The following is a 17,343-nucleotide window of genomic DNA, read 5'->3' as shown; positions in this document are numbered from 1 at the left end:
GCGTTGCAAAAATACAGCATATTTTAATTCATTCATAGGCTATATTTTTTATGTAATTTCTTCACCTAAACGTCATCATTGATGTTCATTGCAATGCCATTGGTCATGATATTTGCATAAATACCCCCCACAGAGGCTGAAATTCACACAAATTAAAAATATTTTTATTATTTTAATAATTATTATAAATGTGCAGAAAATTTGCACAAAAAAAATATAGCTTTTTACATAATTTCCTCTGATAAGTACAGGGACCCCCACATTGTAACTGTCATTTCTCAACCGTTTCGGACACGGGGTGGCTCGCCGGAACCGGCCTGGCTCCCTAGGCGCGTTCATAGGGGTCTGGATGTTCTGGGGACGGGATCCTCTGGTATAGCCTATACATCAGGACATGTACAGTAGGCTTATCCAACAGTGGCTTTATTATCTCACAAGTGTACTCCCAGGGTTCAGTCGCGTTCCATATGACATAGATGGGTTTTATACTGTTATAATGAAAAGCCAATCTACTAGTTGTAGATAGTTTCCGCCTATTACCTACCCAAAATATGAATGCCAGTTTGAAGGTGGTTAGAGCATTTAAATCTTTGAACTGGTAAATGACTGTCATCGTTGCCTGTCTAATGTTGAATGCACACTTTGTCAAGCTTATGTCTAACTGCAAATAAAAGAACAATTGCCTGTTTATAATCTTATTGTACCACAAGACCAAACCAATTCAGATAGAAACTTGGCTAGCTTGTTTAGCTAGTTTAGAAATCTACCCTGAACTTATAATAGTATATTCATGCATCTTTTAGGTTGGATTAAAATGACAGTTTCTGAACCTTAACCCACCACTTGCTAAAATACCGGTATAGCTCTTCTAGATGCACACACAAACATGTATTCATCTAATTAGTAGTGATGTTTTAAATACAAACAAAATAAACATCTTTATTGATTAAAAACAGCAAAACGGTCAGTAGAAAAACAATTGGCAAACAAAAAAAGAATGAATCTTGCATCAATAAAGTATTATAGAGTATCTACAGTACAGGCTGATTCTACTTATAACTAAACCGCAGGTCATTTTCCAGCCCATAGATCTTAGCCTTCAGATTAATCAACTCTCCCTGAACCTTCTTTGTCCTGGAATTGGTCTGACGGACCTCATGCAGGATAGCCAGGTCCTGGTTAGGCCCAATGTTCAGAGTGACCTAGAACATAAGATATTAATGATACAGAATTACAGATTCATATCATGAGTTGAAAATGATATATGTATCTAAAATCTAAATCATGGGTAATTTGACAGTGACAAAGGACCTCCAACATGCATGTGTACCTTGAGGAGCTGTTTCTCAACAGCTTTGAATTTTTGCCTGAGAAGTTTGATGTCTGTTTTGTAGCCCTCCACTTCCATGGCCCTCCTCTTCTCCAGTGCCTCGTAGCGCTGTGTCATCAGCTGAAGACGATTTGCCATCTTGTCGGAGCGATCCTGCACGAATAAAGGGTTTTTATTTGACATTAAACTGCAGCCACAATTCAATTTCTTGGGCATAAGCTAGGAGGACCCAATTATCTGTTCTTGCAACCTGCTGAAGAATGCTACTACATCATGGTACGACAAATAGCCAATACAAGCCTTACGAAGCAATCTTTGTAGGGCTGAAATGTTTGAAGGTGATTGCCTGTATTGCCAGGGTGAGGGCATCAATGTGTACCTTGAATATCTCCCTGCCCACATCCCCCTCCTCTCTGATCTGTGCCAGCTCTGTCTCTAGAGTGATGCACTGTTCCCTGTACATCTCAGCCAGACGGTGGGCCTGCTTCAGTTCCTCCTGCATCCCCTGAAAACATGGATGGCATAAAGTTAGCGCTTCACAATAAAAACAGACCTTGTGGTAAACTGTATTCTCAAAATACCACACAGAGGATGCCAGTATTTTCATTGTAATACAATGTGGCCGGTTGGGGGCAGCTTGTGGTGATTGACGAGTAGGGTGGGCGTGTCTCTTGCGTCAACATGAATGTCAGTGTGAACAAACGCTTCCGCATGCAGCTGCAGCAAACTGTGTCACTTGAGAGTTGCGAGCAGTGTTTCAGTTCTAAAGTGTTTGCGTGAGTAGCCTTAGCCTAGAGAGTAGCTTGCTTCTGTAAAGTTTGCACAGATGTGATCACAATTCACGAGTGGTCACTGCTTTAGCCTTACACTGAATCAACTTAAAGTAATTCCGAGAAGGGGTTCAGTTGGTTAGGGAGAGTATGTATTCATGTGTGGTTTAACCTGTCGCTACTTTTATTGTTAACCTTGTGATAAATTGCTCGTAATAAAGTCTATATTTTATATTTTCCAATAAAGATTGTATATTTTAATAATAGGTCTGTGGTACGTCTAGTGTGTATCTATAGCCTCTGGTTACAACAAGATGGCATACATTAGCAGAAGAATCAGCCCAAAAGGCTGCACATTGCTATTTAAACTATTGATTCAGGGTGTAAGAGCCATACGATGTCTACTGATTTTAAATGGTGTATATATATATATTGATGACATCACAGCAGGGCATTGGGCGAGGCCAAAGTTGCCATGGTATTTAAGCATTTAAGCCTAGTCCCTGATTGAGCACAGGTGTTGCTGACAGGCAGAGGCACACCGTTTTAAACTGTGTTTGTTAGGCTGATGGTCTGTGTTAATGGCAGTTTATGTTTATTTCATTTCATTTCATTTCTAGACTGAAGTATAGGGCTTTGGACTTTGAATAAATATGATTTAATACCAACTGAATGGGAACGTTTTGGACTTCAGTTCTTCTACACACGTCTGAACAACCTCCTAACCGTCAGTAACCAGTAGTGCCAGAAGTATAGGGCTTTGGGCACTACACAGGGTATGAATGAATGTCCTGCTTAACAACCACAAACCTTAAGCTCCTGTTTGTGTGTCTGCTGTGAGTCAGATTGAGGCTGGGACTGGGCAGTGAACAGAGTAGCGATGCTGGGCCTGGGCCGTAGTCCTGGCTCATGATCACTGCCAGACCTGGCCCTCCTCAGACGCTCCTGGCAGGAGTCTAGTTCCCTTAGCAGACGGTCCTTCTCCACCATCCAGCTCTTCTCATGTGCCCGTGTGTCAAACTTCAGCTGCAGGAAATCCCTGGTGCTCTCATAGAGCAGGGTCTGCGTATTCTTGAGTCTGAGGTAGGACAACATATTAGTTTTATAGTTATTAATAACTGGTAAATCTGACATACTGTGTTAAACTATTAAAACCGGGGGAAGCATCTGTGTCATTTTAGATTATTGCGTTGGCTATTCAAAAATAGCAGACATACAAGGTTACAGAGCGTCACTTTGTGCCGCGATGCAAGCTTGTACATCTGCCATTTGGGAACATTTTTAAAAAATCTTGAAAGTGGGAGAACTACTGATTTAGAAGGCATTTGTAGAATTGGCAAGAAAAAGACTGCCGAAGCAGACAACCACTCCAACACTCCAAGCCAGCACTCAATACTGATTTGTCTGCCGTCTACCGCTTGCCTGATTCCATGTGATTCCATCGTAGTCTGAAAACCCACCTTTTCAGACTCCATCATGGCCCGTAGCACTTATGTAGACTTGGATAGCATTTTATACAGACAGCATGTTACGTAGACAGCACTATAATTGCATTTTAGCTATGTATGTAGCTAAAAACAACACTGCTGCAGAGGCATCTGATCCGTCAGATACATGATAACAGAAAGACCCACTTGTCATTCAGAGCAGTGATGCGGTCCTGGTCTCTCTGCTGCTGCACCTGAGCCTCCTCCACGTGGATCCTGCGCTCGTCCAGCAGAGACTCCACCTGTTCTTTGGACAGACGGGTTTGCTCCTCCATCTGAGCCTGCAATGCCTCTACCTGCCAAGGTAAGCCACAACAAACTCAACTCCACAACTGGCTAGAAGAACAGTGTGCATAAGTTACCACAGGTTTAGTTCAAATGGAAAATGGTGCATTTATATAGTGCCTTTATCCAAGGCACTTTACATAGATTGTGATTACATTCACACACACATTCTTACACCGATGGAGGCGGAAACCATGCAAGGCACCAACCAGTACATCAGGAGCAATTAGGGGTTCAGTGTCTTGCTCAAGGACACTTTGACACCAACTCTGGGGGAGCCCGGGTTCGAACTGGCAACCTTGCGGTTACCTTCCGGCCACTCTACCCCTGAGCCACCGCTGCCCAGTTGAATAAAGAAAATAGGCAGTCTTCAAGTTCACAAGATATCACATTGCGATGCATTGTACAATAAATTGTAGATCAGTATTTTTGTTTTTAAATAAAAGATAAATACAAATAAAAGATTGTTGGCTATAATGACATGCCCAAAATAGGTACATTAAGTTCATTTACTTGAAGTGGTTAAATGCATAGCATAAAACTGTTCGTCAGTCACTTACAAGGCTGAGTACTTCACAATCTTTGATTCTAATTGTTCATTCAGTATTAGGCTATGTTTCAGTCCAGGTTATAAAGACAACAAATGGGCCATCAGCCCCACCTAGTGACGGCAGGTAAAACACATGATGTGGAGCATGTACTTAAAATGTGACTTTTGTTCATGTAAATATACAGCTACTAATCTATTGATCTACACGCCCATGTGGTAAAGCTTATATAGGAAAGACAAAACAGACATTAAATCATGCATTGCAGAGCACAGAAGTAAACAAAATTGCTCATGGAAAAAAATGTCTCCACTTTGGCTCGGGGTGAGGGGATAATATTGATAGCCTCTTACTAAAGAGAGAACTGTAGTGGGTCCATTAGACTCAATGAAGAGTTTGACAATTTAGATTTACTTACGAATGTGATTTGGTATTTGTGTAACACAAATTGTGTCTCCTTCAGCGCCACCTGGTGGTCACCAGTTTAGGCTCTGAGTGCCAATTCTCCGTTTAAAAAAAAAAAAAAAAAAATGTAAAAAAATGTAAAAAATTGAAATGACGTCTTTACGTCTTGTCACCCATTGCAAAGACGTCAGGGTTACGGGATTACGTCCCTGGCACTTAAACAGTTAAGGTGTTTGCACACTGGTCCGAATTTCAGATTGACCTCACTTTATGTCAATTACATTTGCACACTGGTGTCGAATATTTCATTCAATTTATTCCATTTTCCGCAGCTTTCTAGTGGGGTATTGGGTGGCACCAGGATGACAGCTAAATGGTAGCCTACTACTTTCGGATCTGCAAAATGCAGCAAAAAAACACACCAGTGTACAACTACCTTTACCGTATAGAAGAGTGTTATGGACTAATATTAATTATGTTTATCGATAGCCCTCCTGTATACAATAATTAGCACATTCTCAAGATATGTAGTCTACTACCAAAGCTAAGTGATGAAATTAGGTCATAAAAGATGTAGAACTTGAACTTAGACAAACACACACATCAATTACACCCCCTTTAAGGGACATGTGATGAAACCAGATCTAATTCTTTAGTTACCTGTAGTAACAACGTTTGATTGTCATTTCTGCGTTGTTCCACACTTTCTCCATTTAGCCCCTCTGCTGATTTTGTCTTCCTACTTTCTGTTCAAAGAGACACAAGACAGAAATGGTACTGCAGTCAGGTGAAAGACTAGTGTGAATACGGTATTCCACTTTTTACTAATCTTTCCAACAGATCTGCCTTTTCTTTTTACTTAGATATTTAATGTACAGTAGATGGAAAAAAGCAGTCCAAGTACAGAGTCTAATCAGGTCCCGTTTAAGTCCCGTTAACACACGTGGTTAAGAACTCCCCTATCTGTACCCAATTTTTGGGTACCTGTAGAACATAGCTTTATTGTCATTTTTAAAGCAAATACTGGATACTGTATGTATTTAATGTTGAAGCAATGTATAACGACAACAAAAATGACCAGTAACATAAATCTAAAATGAGTCTGACTTTGATACACCTGGAACAAAAGAAAACAAGAATGTGGATCAAACCTTTACTGGATCCAGGTCTTTGTTTTGTTGGCCGAAGATTTAAATGTTCTTGAATCCTGGGCTCAACCTTCTTCTGTGGGATGGTGACCTTAAATATAGTTATGAGATTGATACGGTTCTGGTCAAATAAACCACTTCAAAGTGTTATTAGTAATTATAAGCAATGTAATGCCATTTTGAGTGAGGACTAAAGGCATGATATGTCGTACTCTACTCACTGTATATGATATACAACTACTATAATGACAATTATAAAGTATTTATGTACACACCTTATGTGGGGGGTCTCTGTGGAAGTATGTAATTTCTCCCACATCAGGACCCACCAGAGCGAGGAGGTGCTGGATTTTTTTCCTATCCTCCAACTCTCTGTACACACAGGCCTCTCACAATTATTACACGATAATCAAATATTTTGTATATATTTTGTATATATTTAATATTTTGCATAATATATTTTGTCATAATCCTCATAACCAAAAATGACATGCTTGTAGATAAGATGGCCTATTGCTGCTGTCTTTTACATTTTTTATAAAATGTTTAATGTGTCAGTAATTTCTTCGTATATTTCAGATACTCATCATAATATATGCCCTTGCAATTTGTGATAAAAACTAAACTGAAATTTAAATTGCATTCATATGTTCAATGCCTTAAAATATAAAGGAGAGGTCCCACAGCTCGTAGTCCCGATGCCAAAAATACTTTTTATCGTTACCAACAAGTTGCCTTCTTCCATCAAGAAGGCAACGTAGCTATTTTTCAATAGCTAAAGTATAACCTAATGCTATAAAACACCAAAAGGGGTTCCCGTCCAGAATGGGTTAAGGGGTTGCAGGTTACATAATGTTCAGCCCACCTGATCTTTAGTCTGTCATTCTCTGCATACAGTCGCAGGGACTGTTCTCTCTCTTGGAAAAGGTAGACTTGCATGTCACTCAGTGCCTTTTGCAGCTCCGCGACCTCTCCTTCCCGCTGGCGCACATCCCACTGTAGCTTGTGCTTTGGAGAGGACAACAGAGAGGAAGGTACTAAGAAGCATTATACACATCAGAGCCATTTAATAGAAGAGTTACGATATTGAGGGGGCAGAAACAGAGCACTCGAGCGCTTTTCATGCAGCCTGAACTGAGTCAAGCTGGAATTAGAAATGCATTGTTTTCAACGAGGGTGGCGTAAATAAGAGCTATTCTAAGCATGTGTGCAACATGACAACTGTTTTAAAGTATTGTACAGTAACAACTAACAACTAGTCTATTTAATGTTTATGTTGTACGATTACTACAAAACAATCTAAAATAAAGGGATTTAAGATCATTAAAACTGGGGTGTTCAATGCATTTCTGCCTACTTCCGGTCCAGGACTTGTCCCAGTTGGTTGTCCCCATTCTCGATTGAGAATGGGGACAACTTGTCCCCATTCTCAATCGAAGTCTATGTAGGAGAGCTGCCATTGGACTGGCCCCATGAAGTGATATCTAAGGGGATATCTAAGGCTCTGATACACGCACTCAAATCTCTCTCTCTCCCTCTCTGTAGAACAGTGAGTAGAACTACAGCTACAAGCAACAAAGACATCTCCGAAACATGCCATTTCTTATTACCTGATCATCTGTGATGCCTTTGTATTTCTCCAACATCTGCACCAGATCCACGTGCTCGTCGTCAAACTGGGCGATCTTCTGCCTGTAAAACTCCAGCAGCTCCCTGGATGGACGTAAACACGCCAGGCGCTCATTGATGGGGGGAAGCGGGGAGTCTGGTTCCTGACCTTGGGTACGATTGCTTGATCTGAAAAATTTAAGTGCAGAGGTCTGATATTACATCACATCGACATTGATCTGTTGTCGTATGTGTGTGTGATGCCAGTGAGCACTGTGCAATTAAATTAATTTCAAAGTGGTTGAAAGACTAAAACAACCCAATTTTGTTTAAATCATAGTAAATAAACAACTTAAGTGTTAAAAAGTTAAAAGCATTCCCCTTTTTGGATAATGGATGAATTATGCTGCCTGATTATTTCCATTGGAGAGCCTCCAAAAAAATGTATGGTGTTTTGTCTTTTCACTTATGTGGGATTACCTTTGTGGCACAGCACCTCTTGTTGGTGATTCCATTCTATAACTTTGCTGAAAACAAAGGTGGAAAAGATTATGTAGATCTTCATTATGTACTAATGGTGACTCTTGAGAGTGTCACAGTTTATAATGTAACTTCTGTAGCTTCTGTGGAGGGTCTGGATGCAGAATACATTGGTGTGTGTAACAAGAGATCAGATCGTGTTCATGCTTTCTGAATGGACCAACACAACAGATGGTGAGCAGCAGCACTGTTTACTGTGGTCCATGGGTATATGCCCTATAGACATACTGTAGGTGTCTCTTGCACACAAAAAAACCCCCAGATCTACAAGCTATCAACGTGTCACATTGCGCCACGTTGATAGCTTGCAGATCTGTTCTTTTTTTTTTACTACCAAGAAGAACCTGATTGATGCATTTATGGTGATAGGCTTGGATGTTTTAATTTACATCATGGCAATTGTTATGCCGTTACTATGGACTGGACGCGGGGCTTTTAAAGAAATACCCGGGGTTGACTTTTCAGTGTTGTCATTTAATTAGAAGAGAATATAAGTTAGAAGAGATGTTCTGTGTTCATTCTCTGAGAAAATGGGAAACAAGTCACATAAAATAACCACGAGGACAAGGAGCAATAGTATAAGCAAGCATGATGTTACAGTTACACTGGCCTGGACTTTATTAAGAAATTGAAATTAGTCGAAAGGCTTTCTTGTGCTTTGAACTGTTTTCATACTCGATTCCTCGGCGATGCAACAAGTGCTCGTGCTTTTTATGCCACTAAATGAAATCAATCAATCAATCAATCAATCAAAAAATGGTTTCTAATGCATTTAAACGTATTGTTTAAATGTTTGTGGTTTTGGAGCGTTGTTCTCTACTTCTCTTACCTCCACTGTTTCACTGTTTCTTGTTGTCGTTGTTGTGAAGCGTTTGAACAGAACACCGGAAGTTTACAGCTGTGTCGTCCTTCTTCGGCAGCGTCTAGTGAGCTCATCTAGGGCAGCGTCTAGTGAGCTAATCTAGTGAGCTAATTTAAGACTTCCGGTGGACGATCTCTTCAAAATAAGAGTACCCTCTAGAGTATTGAAAAAAAGTTTAATTTGCACATTAAAACTACAAATTAAGCATTTAAATGATGCTATATGATGCTATAAGACACACATTATGTTTCTGTGTAATAATAAGTAATTAAATCCTTATAATAATAATAATAAAGTTATCTAAATGGATAAATGCTATTCACTGGAGTGCATGGACTTTATAAAGTGGACACTGGACAAAAGACGGCTCCTCAAGGCAACTATCTGGACATACCCACGCGTTCGGGGAGATGTCCTATACCACACCCCACTCTCCGCTAAGCGGGAGAGGTGTAAAATTCACAGCAGCAGACCTTCTACTGGGGTCAAGGCTGACAAAGTACCGTTTCCGGACCCAGAATGGACACTGGACAAAAGACGGCTCCGCGAGGCAACTATCTGGACATACCCACGCGTTCGGGGAGATGTCCTGTACCACACCCCACTCTCCGCTAAGCGGGAGAGGTGTAAAATTCACAGCAGCAGACCTTCTACTGGGGTCAATGCTGACAAAAAGTACCGTTTCCGGACCCAGAATGGACACTGGACAAAGAGGCCTCCGCGAGGCAACTATCTGGACATACCCACACGTTCGGGGAGATGTCCTCTACCACACCACACTCTCCGCTAAGCGGGAGAGGTGTAAAATTCACAGCAGCAGACCTTCTACTGGGGTCAAGGCTGACAAAAAGTACCGTTTCCGGACCCAGAATGGACACTGGACAAAAGACGGCTCCGCGAGGCAACTATCTGGACATACCCACGCGTTCGGGGAGATGTCCTGTACCACACCCCACTCTCCGCTAAGCGGGAGAGGTGTAAAATTCACAGCAGCAGACCTTCTACTGGGGTCAATGCTGACAAAAAGTACCGTTTCCGGACCCAGAATGGACACTGGACAAAGAGGCCTCCGCGAGGCAACTATCTGGACATACCCACACGTTCGGGGAGATGTCCTCTACCACACCACACTCTCCGCTAAGCGGGAGAGGTGTAAAATTCACAGCAGCAGACCTTCTACTGGGGTCAAGGCTGACAAAAAGTACCGTTTCCGGACCCAGAATGGACACTGGACAAAAGACGGCTCCGCGAGGCAACTATCTGGACATACCCACGCGTTCGGGGAGATGTCCTGTACCACACCCCACTCTCCGCTAAGCGGGAGAGGTGTAAAATTCACAGCAGCAGACCTTCTACTGTGGTCAACGCTGAAAAAAGTACCGTTTCCGGACCCAGAATGGACACTGGACAAAGAGGCCTCCGCGAGGCAACTATCTGGACATACCCACACGTTCGGGGAGATGTCCTCTACCACACCACACTCTTCGCTAAGCGGGAGAGGTGTAAAATTCACAGCAGCAGACCTTCTACTGGGGTCAATGCTGACAAAAAGTACCGTTTCCGGACCCAGAATGGACACTGGACAAAGAGGCCTCCGCGAGGCAACTATCTGGACATACCCACACGTTCGGGGAGATGTCCTCTACCACACCACACTCTCCGCTAAGCGGGAGAGATGTAAAATTCACAGCAGCAGACCTTCTACTGGGGTCAAGGCTGACAAAAAGTACCGTTTCCGGACCCAGAATGGACACTGGACAAAAGACGGCTCCGCGAGGCAACTATCTGGACATACCCACGCGTTCGGGGAGATGTCCTGTACCACACCCCACTCTCCGCTAAGCGGGAGAGGTGTAAAATTCACAGCAGCAGACCTTCTACTGTGGTCAACGCTGAAAAAAGTACCGTTTCCGGACCCAGAATGGACACTGGACAAAGAGGCCTCCGCGAGGCAACTATCTGGACATACCCACGCGTTCGGGGAGATGTCCTCTACCACACCACACTCTCCGCTAAGCGGGAGAGGTGTAAAATTCACAGCAGCAGACCTTCTACTGGGGTCAACGCTCAAAAAAGTGCTGTGCCTTGGGGCATTGACATGAAATCACTTTCTCTACGCAAGCTAAGTCAGGTCAAGGAGTTACCTCTAGCTTTGGAATGGGTGTCACTTGTGTGCGTTGATTGCATCTGTCTGTGCATTTATGCATTTGTTTGTCCTGACGAAACTTGATTATTTCTCGACTGTTTATTTTCTCGTATGACACGACATAGAAACTACTTGTGACTACTGTCTTTGTGTGCTGTCGAGCGGATGTTCTTTGCATCAAAGGTATAGCCTGCTGTGTCATTCGATTCATTTGTCCAGATATGCCATTTATGATCTTTAAGGATGTACAATGACGCATATGGTGGCCTGTCGAAAAATACACACATACTGGTCAAAGCATACTCATTTTGGTGGTACAGACAGGATAAATTGAACGTTTTTGGAATTTTTGTGCCAGCTCTTAACAGGAGAAGTAAGGTCTGTGGGCTGTTAATTACTTCATATGTTGATAAGCTCTTTTCCTGCTGACATGTTTCACATTGTTCAGATTGAGCAGGTAATATTTGTGCAATAGTGTCTAAGATGCCTTTTTGTGACACGTCAAGTGGCTGCACTATGAATTGTGACATGTTCTTTGTAGATGGTAAGGCCTTGTCACCACATTGAGTACAACTATACAGACTAAGACTTTTCAGGCAAAGCAGGTCATCTCCAAGGAAAGGAGACCGAAGTGTGTATTCTACAAAGCTGTTTAATATGGTGCATTCTTCTGTCCTAGAACATTTCTGAGACACTAATGACACTGATGTGTTGGCTAGATTGAATTTCTCAAGTTTCCGTCTAAATGTTGAGTCCTGCGCTGCTGCTTCTTCAAGCCGTGTGTGACATTTTTTGATAGCAGATGTCTGTTGTAGAAATGTTAGAATTGGTAATGGTATAGCTTCACACATATTGTCATTTAGACTTTCATTGCATAAAACCACATCATCATCATCTTCTTCCAAATTGTCCTCCGTTATTGTTCTGTTAATTGCTTTCAACTGTCCAGGCACAGAATGTACAGATGTCTGTATGTTTTGCTTGAACAACTGTGTGGACACCACACATACTCAACCAAACTACTAGTTTGTGTATAAAATCTAATGGGTCATTGTGCATTCCTAAGGCCAAGTAAGATGCTATTCACTAGTTGTTGAGTGACACCACAGATTGTTTTGCAATCAAATGTGTGACCTGGATTTTGAAAAAACGCTTGAATGAGAGCTGCTAAATTCCCCGGCATAGATGACAACTGAACCATCGAAGTAGGTGTCAATGGTTTCAATTTATCTTGTACTACTTGTAGATGCAGTATACCCACGCGTTCGGGGAGATGTCCTGTACCACACCCCACTCTCCGCTAAGTGGGAGAGGTGTAAAATTCACGGCAGCAGACCTTCTACTGAGGTCAACGCTCAAAAAAGTGCTGTGCCTTGGGGCATTGACAATTATTTAATTAACGAATTAAATAACCTTATTTTATTCTGAAGGCAACCGGATGTCTTAAATTAGCTAGCTCTCAGACAGGAAATTCTAAATTAGCTCATAAGACGGAGCCAAATATCTGTCTGAGAGTGGAGCCTGCCTGGCAAATGACATGGGGGGTCCTTTTTGTGGGCTTGGCCGAAAGTGGGCGTTACCAAAAGGTGGGCGTGGCCATGGCCGCCAGAAGTCTGTCAGATTTTGACAGCTTCAAATTAGTGTTAAACATAATATAACCCAATTGACTCCAGTCCTCTCTGTTTAATATATCTATAATGAAACTATATAAACTATGCATATACCATGAAGTGCTATGACTACTAGCTCTGGTCCATAGCTCTAATGCGTTTCATTTAGAGCTATGTTACTCTAAACTTCCCCGCTCGCATGAATGCAGACCAGCCTCTACTCTTTGGCGTAAATAAAAAGAACGTTTTTGCTACACATAAAAACAAAGGCGAGTTGTGTCATTAGAAAGCCTACTTTGGTAATTGGTTCTAGTTCTAGTGAACAGAAATAATAAATAAATAGACTTGGTAACCTAACTGTAGGGAGTGCAAACACATTAAAGAACCTGGGGGTTATCATCTATGAAAAGGCAACACAATGAGCAGAAAATAAAAATGAACCATGTAAATACAACAAATTGAGCAGAGCACTGCAGGGAGTTGAACCCCATTCCGGTAAACCAGAAGTACCACAACCAGTGCCTTGGTTTTTGTTTTGTTTTACGAGGTCCATTCGTTGAAATGTAAATTTTGCATTGCAACGGTAAAGTAATTTCACAATTGACATTGTAGGCAATAATTAATAACGGTATGGCACCAGGCCAAAGCCATGGGGATAGAGTATGTTTTGCACTCTGAGTGAGTGTGTGTGTGTGTGTGTGTGTGTGTGTGTGTCCGTCAGTTTAACAGCTAATCTCCAGCACCATTAACCCGGTCGATGCCAAATTTTGCACACACACTCCCTGGATGCCAACGATGAACCTCTGTCCCAAATTTTCCAGAACGGCCTGTATAGCACCACACATTTTTGTATGCTTTCCGAGACTATGGACTATAGCCTTTAGCTTTTCCGTGATTTTCACCTTTTTTTCAAATCCTCCAAAATCTTGAAAGACAACATACTATAGTATGCCCTCCGTGACCATGGACTATAGCCTTTCGCTTTTCCGCAATTTTACCTTTTTTCAAATCGTAAACAATGATGAAGAATCACGCACTATAGCATGCCACTTAATGACCTTGGGGTCATCAAGGTCATTGATATTGATCAATGACCTTGAGCAGTATAAATGACCTTCAATAAGACTAGTAAATGACCTTGACCAGTATAAATGACCTTGACAAGTACAAATGACCTTGACCAGTATGAATGACCGTGACCAGTATATGACTGACCAGTATAAATTACCTTCATGAGACTAGTAAATGACCTTGACCAGTATAAATAACCTTCATAAGACTAGTAAATGATCTTCACCAGTATAAATGACCTTGACCAGTATGCAGTCTGTGACCATGGATTATAGCCTTTTGCTTTTCCTTGATTTTCACCTTTTTTTTAAATCCTCAATAATGATGAAGAATCGCACACAATAGCGCGCCGCTCAATGACCTGAGACCATGGACCGATGAACCATGTAAATACAACACATTGATCAGGGCACTGCAGGGAGTTGAACCCCGTTCCGGTAAACCAGAAGTCCGACACCAGTGCCTTAGTTTTTGTGTTGTTGTTCATTTACAGGTCCAGGTGTGCATACACATGTGCGCCTGTGTGTGTGTAGGTGCATTTGTGCATGTGTGTGCACGCTTCAATGACCACTGTTGGACCCCATGGGGATCAAGGACCTCAGGGAGCCACCCATAATTTACAACGGTCACAGCGAACTCTGTTGCATCACAACTGGTGGCCAACAGTCGTAACCAACACCGCCACGACCCACAGGAGAATACCATCGCACAGTGGTATCAGACCAACCACAATCAGCCAGCCCTCAAACCAAACCCTTCGACCTAGAAGAACTCAAAACTGCAATGGGAAAGTTGAAACCCGGAAAAGCAGCAGGGATTGATGACATACTGGCAGAAATTATACAGCACCTGGAACCTAACGCAAAGACCTGGCTCGTGGGGATGCTGAACACATGCATGGCACAGAAAACCATCCCTTCTGTCTGGAGAAAGGCCAAAGTGGTTGCAATCCCCAAACCTGGCAAAGACCCATCATCCTCAAAGAGCTACCGACCCATTTCCCTCCTCTGCATCACCTACAAGAGAGGCTGCTACTCCAACGCCTCATACCACTCATAGACACCAAGCTGACTAAAGACCAAGCTGGTTTCCGTCCTGTCCTGTACAGAGCTCAACCTCACCCAACACATTGAGGATGGGTTTGAGGGAAAACAAATAACTGGAGCAGCAACTGGAGGGCGAAGCAAGCACGCAGGCAGCTTGTGCCTGCCTGCGTGCCTGCCTGCCTTCCTCATGTGGAAGCTGCATAGTTGAGTTTGTGTGTGTGTTTCTTTTTCTGTCTTTCTTTCTTTCTTTCTTAGGACGAAGATCAAGGTAGACGCCGTTGGAAGGCTCAACACAAGCCGATGCCCCTAGAGATCCATCCCAAAGCTTCCCTCAGGGAGTCCAGCAAGCCAGCTAGCCAGCAAGCCCGCCCAGTCAGCCAACGCAGCCAGCCAGCTCCGCCAGTCAGCCAGTGTAGAAAGTCAGGCTGCCAAGCCAGCGCACATCAGCCCTTGCAGTCAACCATTGTAGCCATACCAGCCTTGCTCAGTCAGCTCAGCCAGGCCTCTCTCGAGGCCTGGCTCTCTGTCTGCCTGGCACGGTCTGCCCCGCCCTGCCTTGCAGCAACAGAACCAGCCTTGCTGGCAAGCCAGCCAGCTCAGAATACGAGCTCAGCAAGCCAGCGCAGCTGGCAAGCACGCAGTTAGTCTAAACCAGTTTCAGACTGGCAGGCCAAGGCAGACAGACAGGAAGACCGAGGCGCCTAGGCAGGCAGACAGGCCAGGAAGGCAACAAAGTGCAGGCAGGGGGACTGTCCGGCCTAAGGCTGCGCTGCAAGGGTTGGAGCCTGGCCAGCTCCTGCTGGTCTAGACTGAGTGGCTGTGGCTGCACAGTAAGGCTGCGGTAACCTAGTCTGGGCTTGCTGCTGCACTGGCTTGCTCAGCTCGCATTCTGAGCTGGCTGGCTTTCCAGAAAGGCTGGTTCTGTTGCTGCAAGGCAGGGCAGGGCAGACCGGGCCAGGCAGACAGAGAGCCAGGCCTCAAGAGAGGCCTGGCTGAGCTTACTGAGCAAGGCTGGTATGGCTGCAAGGGCTGATATGCTCTGGCTTGGCAGCCTGACTTTCTACACTGGCTGACTGGCGGAGCTGACTGGCTGCGTTGGCTGACTGGGCAGGCTTGCTGGCTAGCTGGCTTGCTGTGCTCCCTGAGGGAAGCTTTGGGATGGATCTCTAGGGGCATCGGCTAGTGTTGAGCCTTCCTATGGCGTCTACCTTGATCTCCGTCCTAAGAAAGAAAGACAGAAAAAGAAAGACACACACAAACCCAACTATGCAGCTTCCACCTGAGGAACCGAGACGCGAGAAAAGAACTGAGCGTCACTTGGGATGGTCACAAACTCTCCAACCATACCCACCCCATGTATCTTGGAGTTACACTGGACAGGACACTCTTCTTCAAAAAAACACCTGGAGAACACAAAAGCCACGGTCAACACCCACAATAACATCCTGTGAAAACTAGTGAACTCCCAAGTGGGGCGCAGACCCACAAACAATCCGTGCAACTGCCATGGCCCTGTCTTTCTCTACAGCAGAGTATTCCTGCTCAAGCTGGAGCCGATCACGTCACACCAAATTGGTCGACACAGCCCTAAATGACACCTGTCGCATCATCACGGGATGGGTCAAGAAAACACCTGTCCCGTCCGTGCCTTTATGCGCTAGCCGGCACCTCCCCCCGCACATCAGACGACTGTGTAACGCTCAAGATGAATGGAAAACACAGGAGATAGACAGTGAAGTCTGGAATGAAATGATAGAGAACACCTCACACACACAGTTTCCTTTCGTGGCTGTTTACATTCGAGGGTCGCCGGTCCTCTCAAACGGAACAGTTTAACGTCATGCCCAGGACGAAAAGATATAGAGAACACCATAATGACAAATGACAAAAAACAGCAGGAAGGCATGGGCCAAAATCCACCGTCTTGGCAAAGACCACACCACCCATAATTCACAACGGTCACAGCAAATTCTGTTGCATCACAACTAGTGTAGGTATTGGATGGAGCCCGCACACCACAGGTATAAGAAAGACGTGATGCAGAGGAGGGAAATGGGTCGGTAGCTCTTCGGGGATAATGGGTCTTTGCCAGGTTTAGGGAATGCAACCACTTTGGCCTTTTTCCAGACAGAAGGGGTGGTTTTCTGTGCTGTGCATGTGTTCAGCATCCCCACAAGCCAGGGCCTTGAGTTAGGTCCCAGGTGCTGTATCATTTCTGCCAGTAGGTCATCAATCCCTGCTGCTTTTCCGGGTTTCAACTTTCCCATTGCAGTTTCAAGTTCTTCTAGGTCGAAGGGTTTGGTTTGAGTGATGGCTGATTATGGTTGGTCTGATACCACTGTGCGATGGTATTCTATGTGGGTCGGTGGCGGTGTTGGTTACAACTGTTGGCCACCAGTTGTGACCAAGACCGCCACCAACCCACAGGAGAATACCATCGCACAGTGGTATCAGACCAACCACAATCAGCCAGCCTTCAAACCAAAC

General features: G+C 43.8%; 1 protein-coding gene across 2 annotated transcripts; it reads right to left on the bottom strand.

Moving 5' to 3' along the window:
* Positions 1-923: 923 nt before the first annotated feature.
* ccdc77 (coiled-coil domain containing 77) lies at positions 924-8,168 on the bottom strand. Of its 2 annotated transcripts, none has more exons than XM_083763465.1 (11): positions 8,062-8,168; positions 7,584-7,770; positions 6,839-6,981; positions 6,249-6,345; positions 5,977-6,064; positions 5,486-5,571; positions 3,735-3,883; positions 2,911-3,178; positions 1,710-1,835; positions 1,331-1,483; positions 924-1,202 (listed from the first exon to the last, which is right to left on the bottom strand). In XM_083763465.1, the coding sequence occupies exons 1-11, from the start codon at positions 8,094-8,096 to the stop codon at positions 1,050-1,052; spliced, it is 1,485 nt and encodes a 494-aa protein (XP_083619591.1). In that variant the 5' UTR covers positions 8,097-8,168; the 3' UTR covers positions 924-1,049. The 2 variants fall into 2 exon arrangements, with proteins under 2 accessions (XP_083619591.1, XP_083619592.1); XM_083763466.1 differs by having other exon boundaries at positions 5,977-6,049.
* Between the last annotated feature and the right edge of the window lie 9,175 nt (positions 8,169-17,343).

This window comes from Protomyctophum parallelum (genome assembly GCF_964188405.1).
Source record: "Protomyctophum parallelum genome assembly, chromosome: 4".
In the NCBI taxonomy this organism is placed as follows: domain Eukaryota; kingdom Metazoa; phylum Chordata; class Actinopteri; order Myctophiformes; family Myctophidae; genus Protomyctophum; species Protomyctophum parallelum.
The sequence above is the reverse complement of the archived record's forward strand: the minus strand, read 5'-3'. Positions and strand labels throughout refer to the sequence as shown.

Excerpts from the sequence above, each read along its gene's own strand:
- ccdc77 (XM_083763465.1), bottom strand. The coding sequence starts at position 8,096 with ATGGAATCACCAACAAGAGGTGCTGTGCCACAAAG. Across the intron at positions 1,836-2,910 it reads CACACAAACAGGAGCTTAAG|GGGATGCAGGAGGAACTGAA; the intron begins GTTTGTGGTTGT and ends CCATGTTTTCAG. Across the intron at positions 1,484-1,709 it reads TGGGCAGGGAGATATTCAAG|GATCGCTCCGACAAGATGGC; the intron begins GTACACATTGAT and ends TTATTCGTGCAG.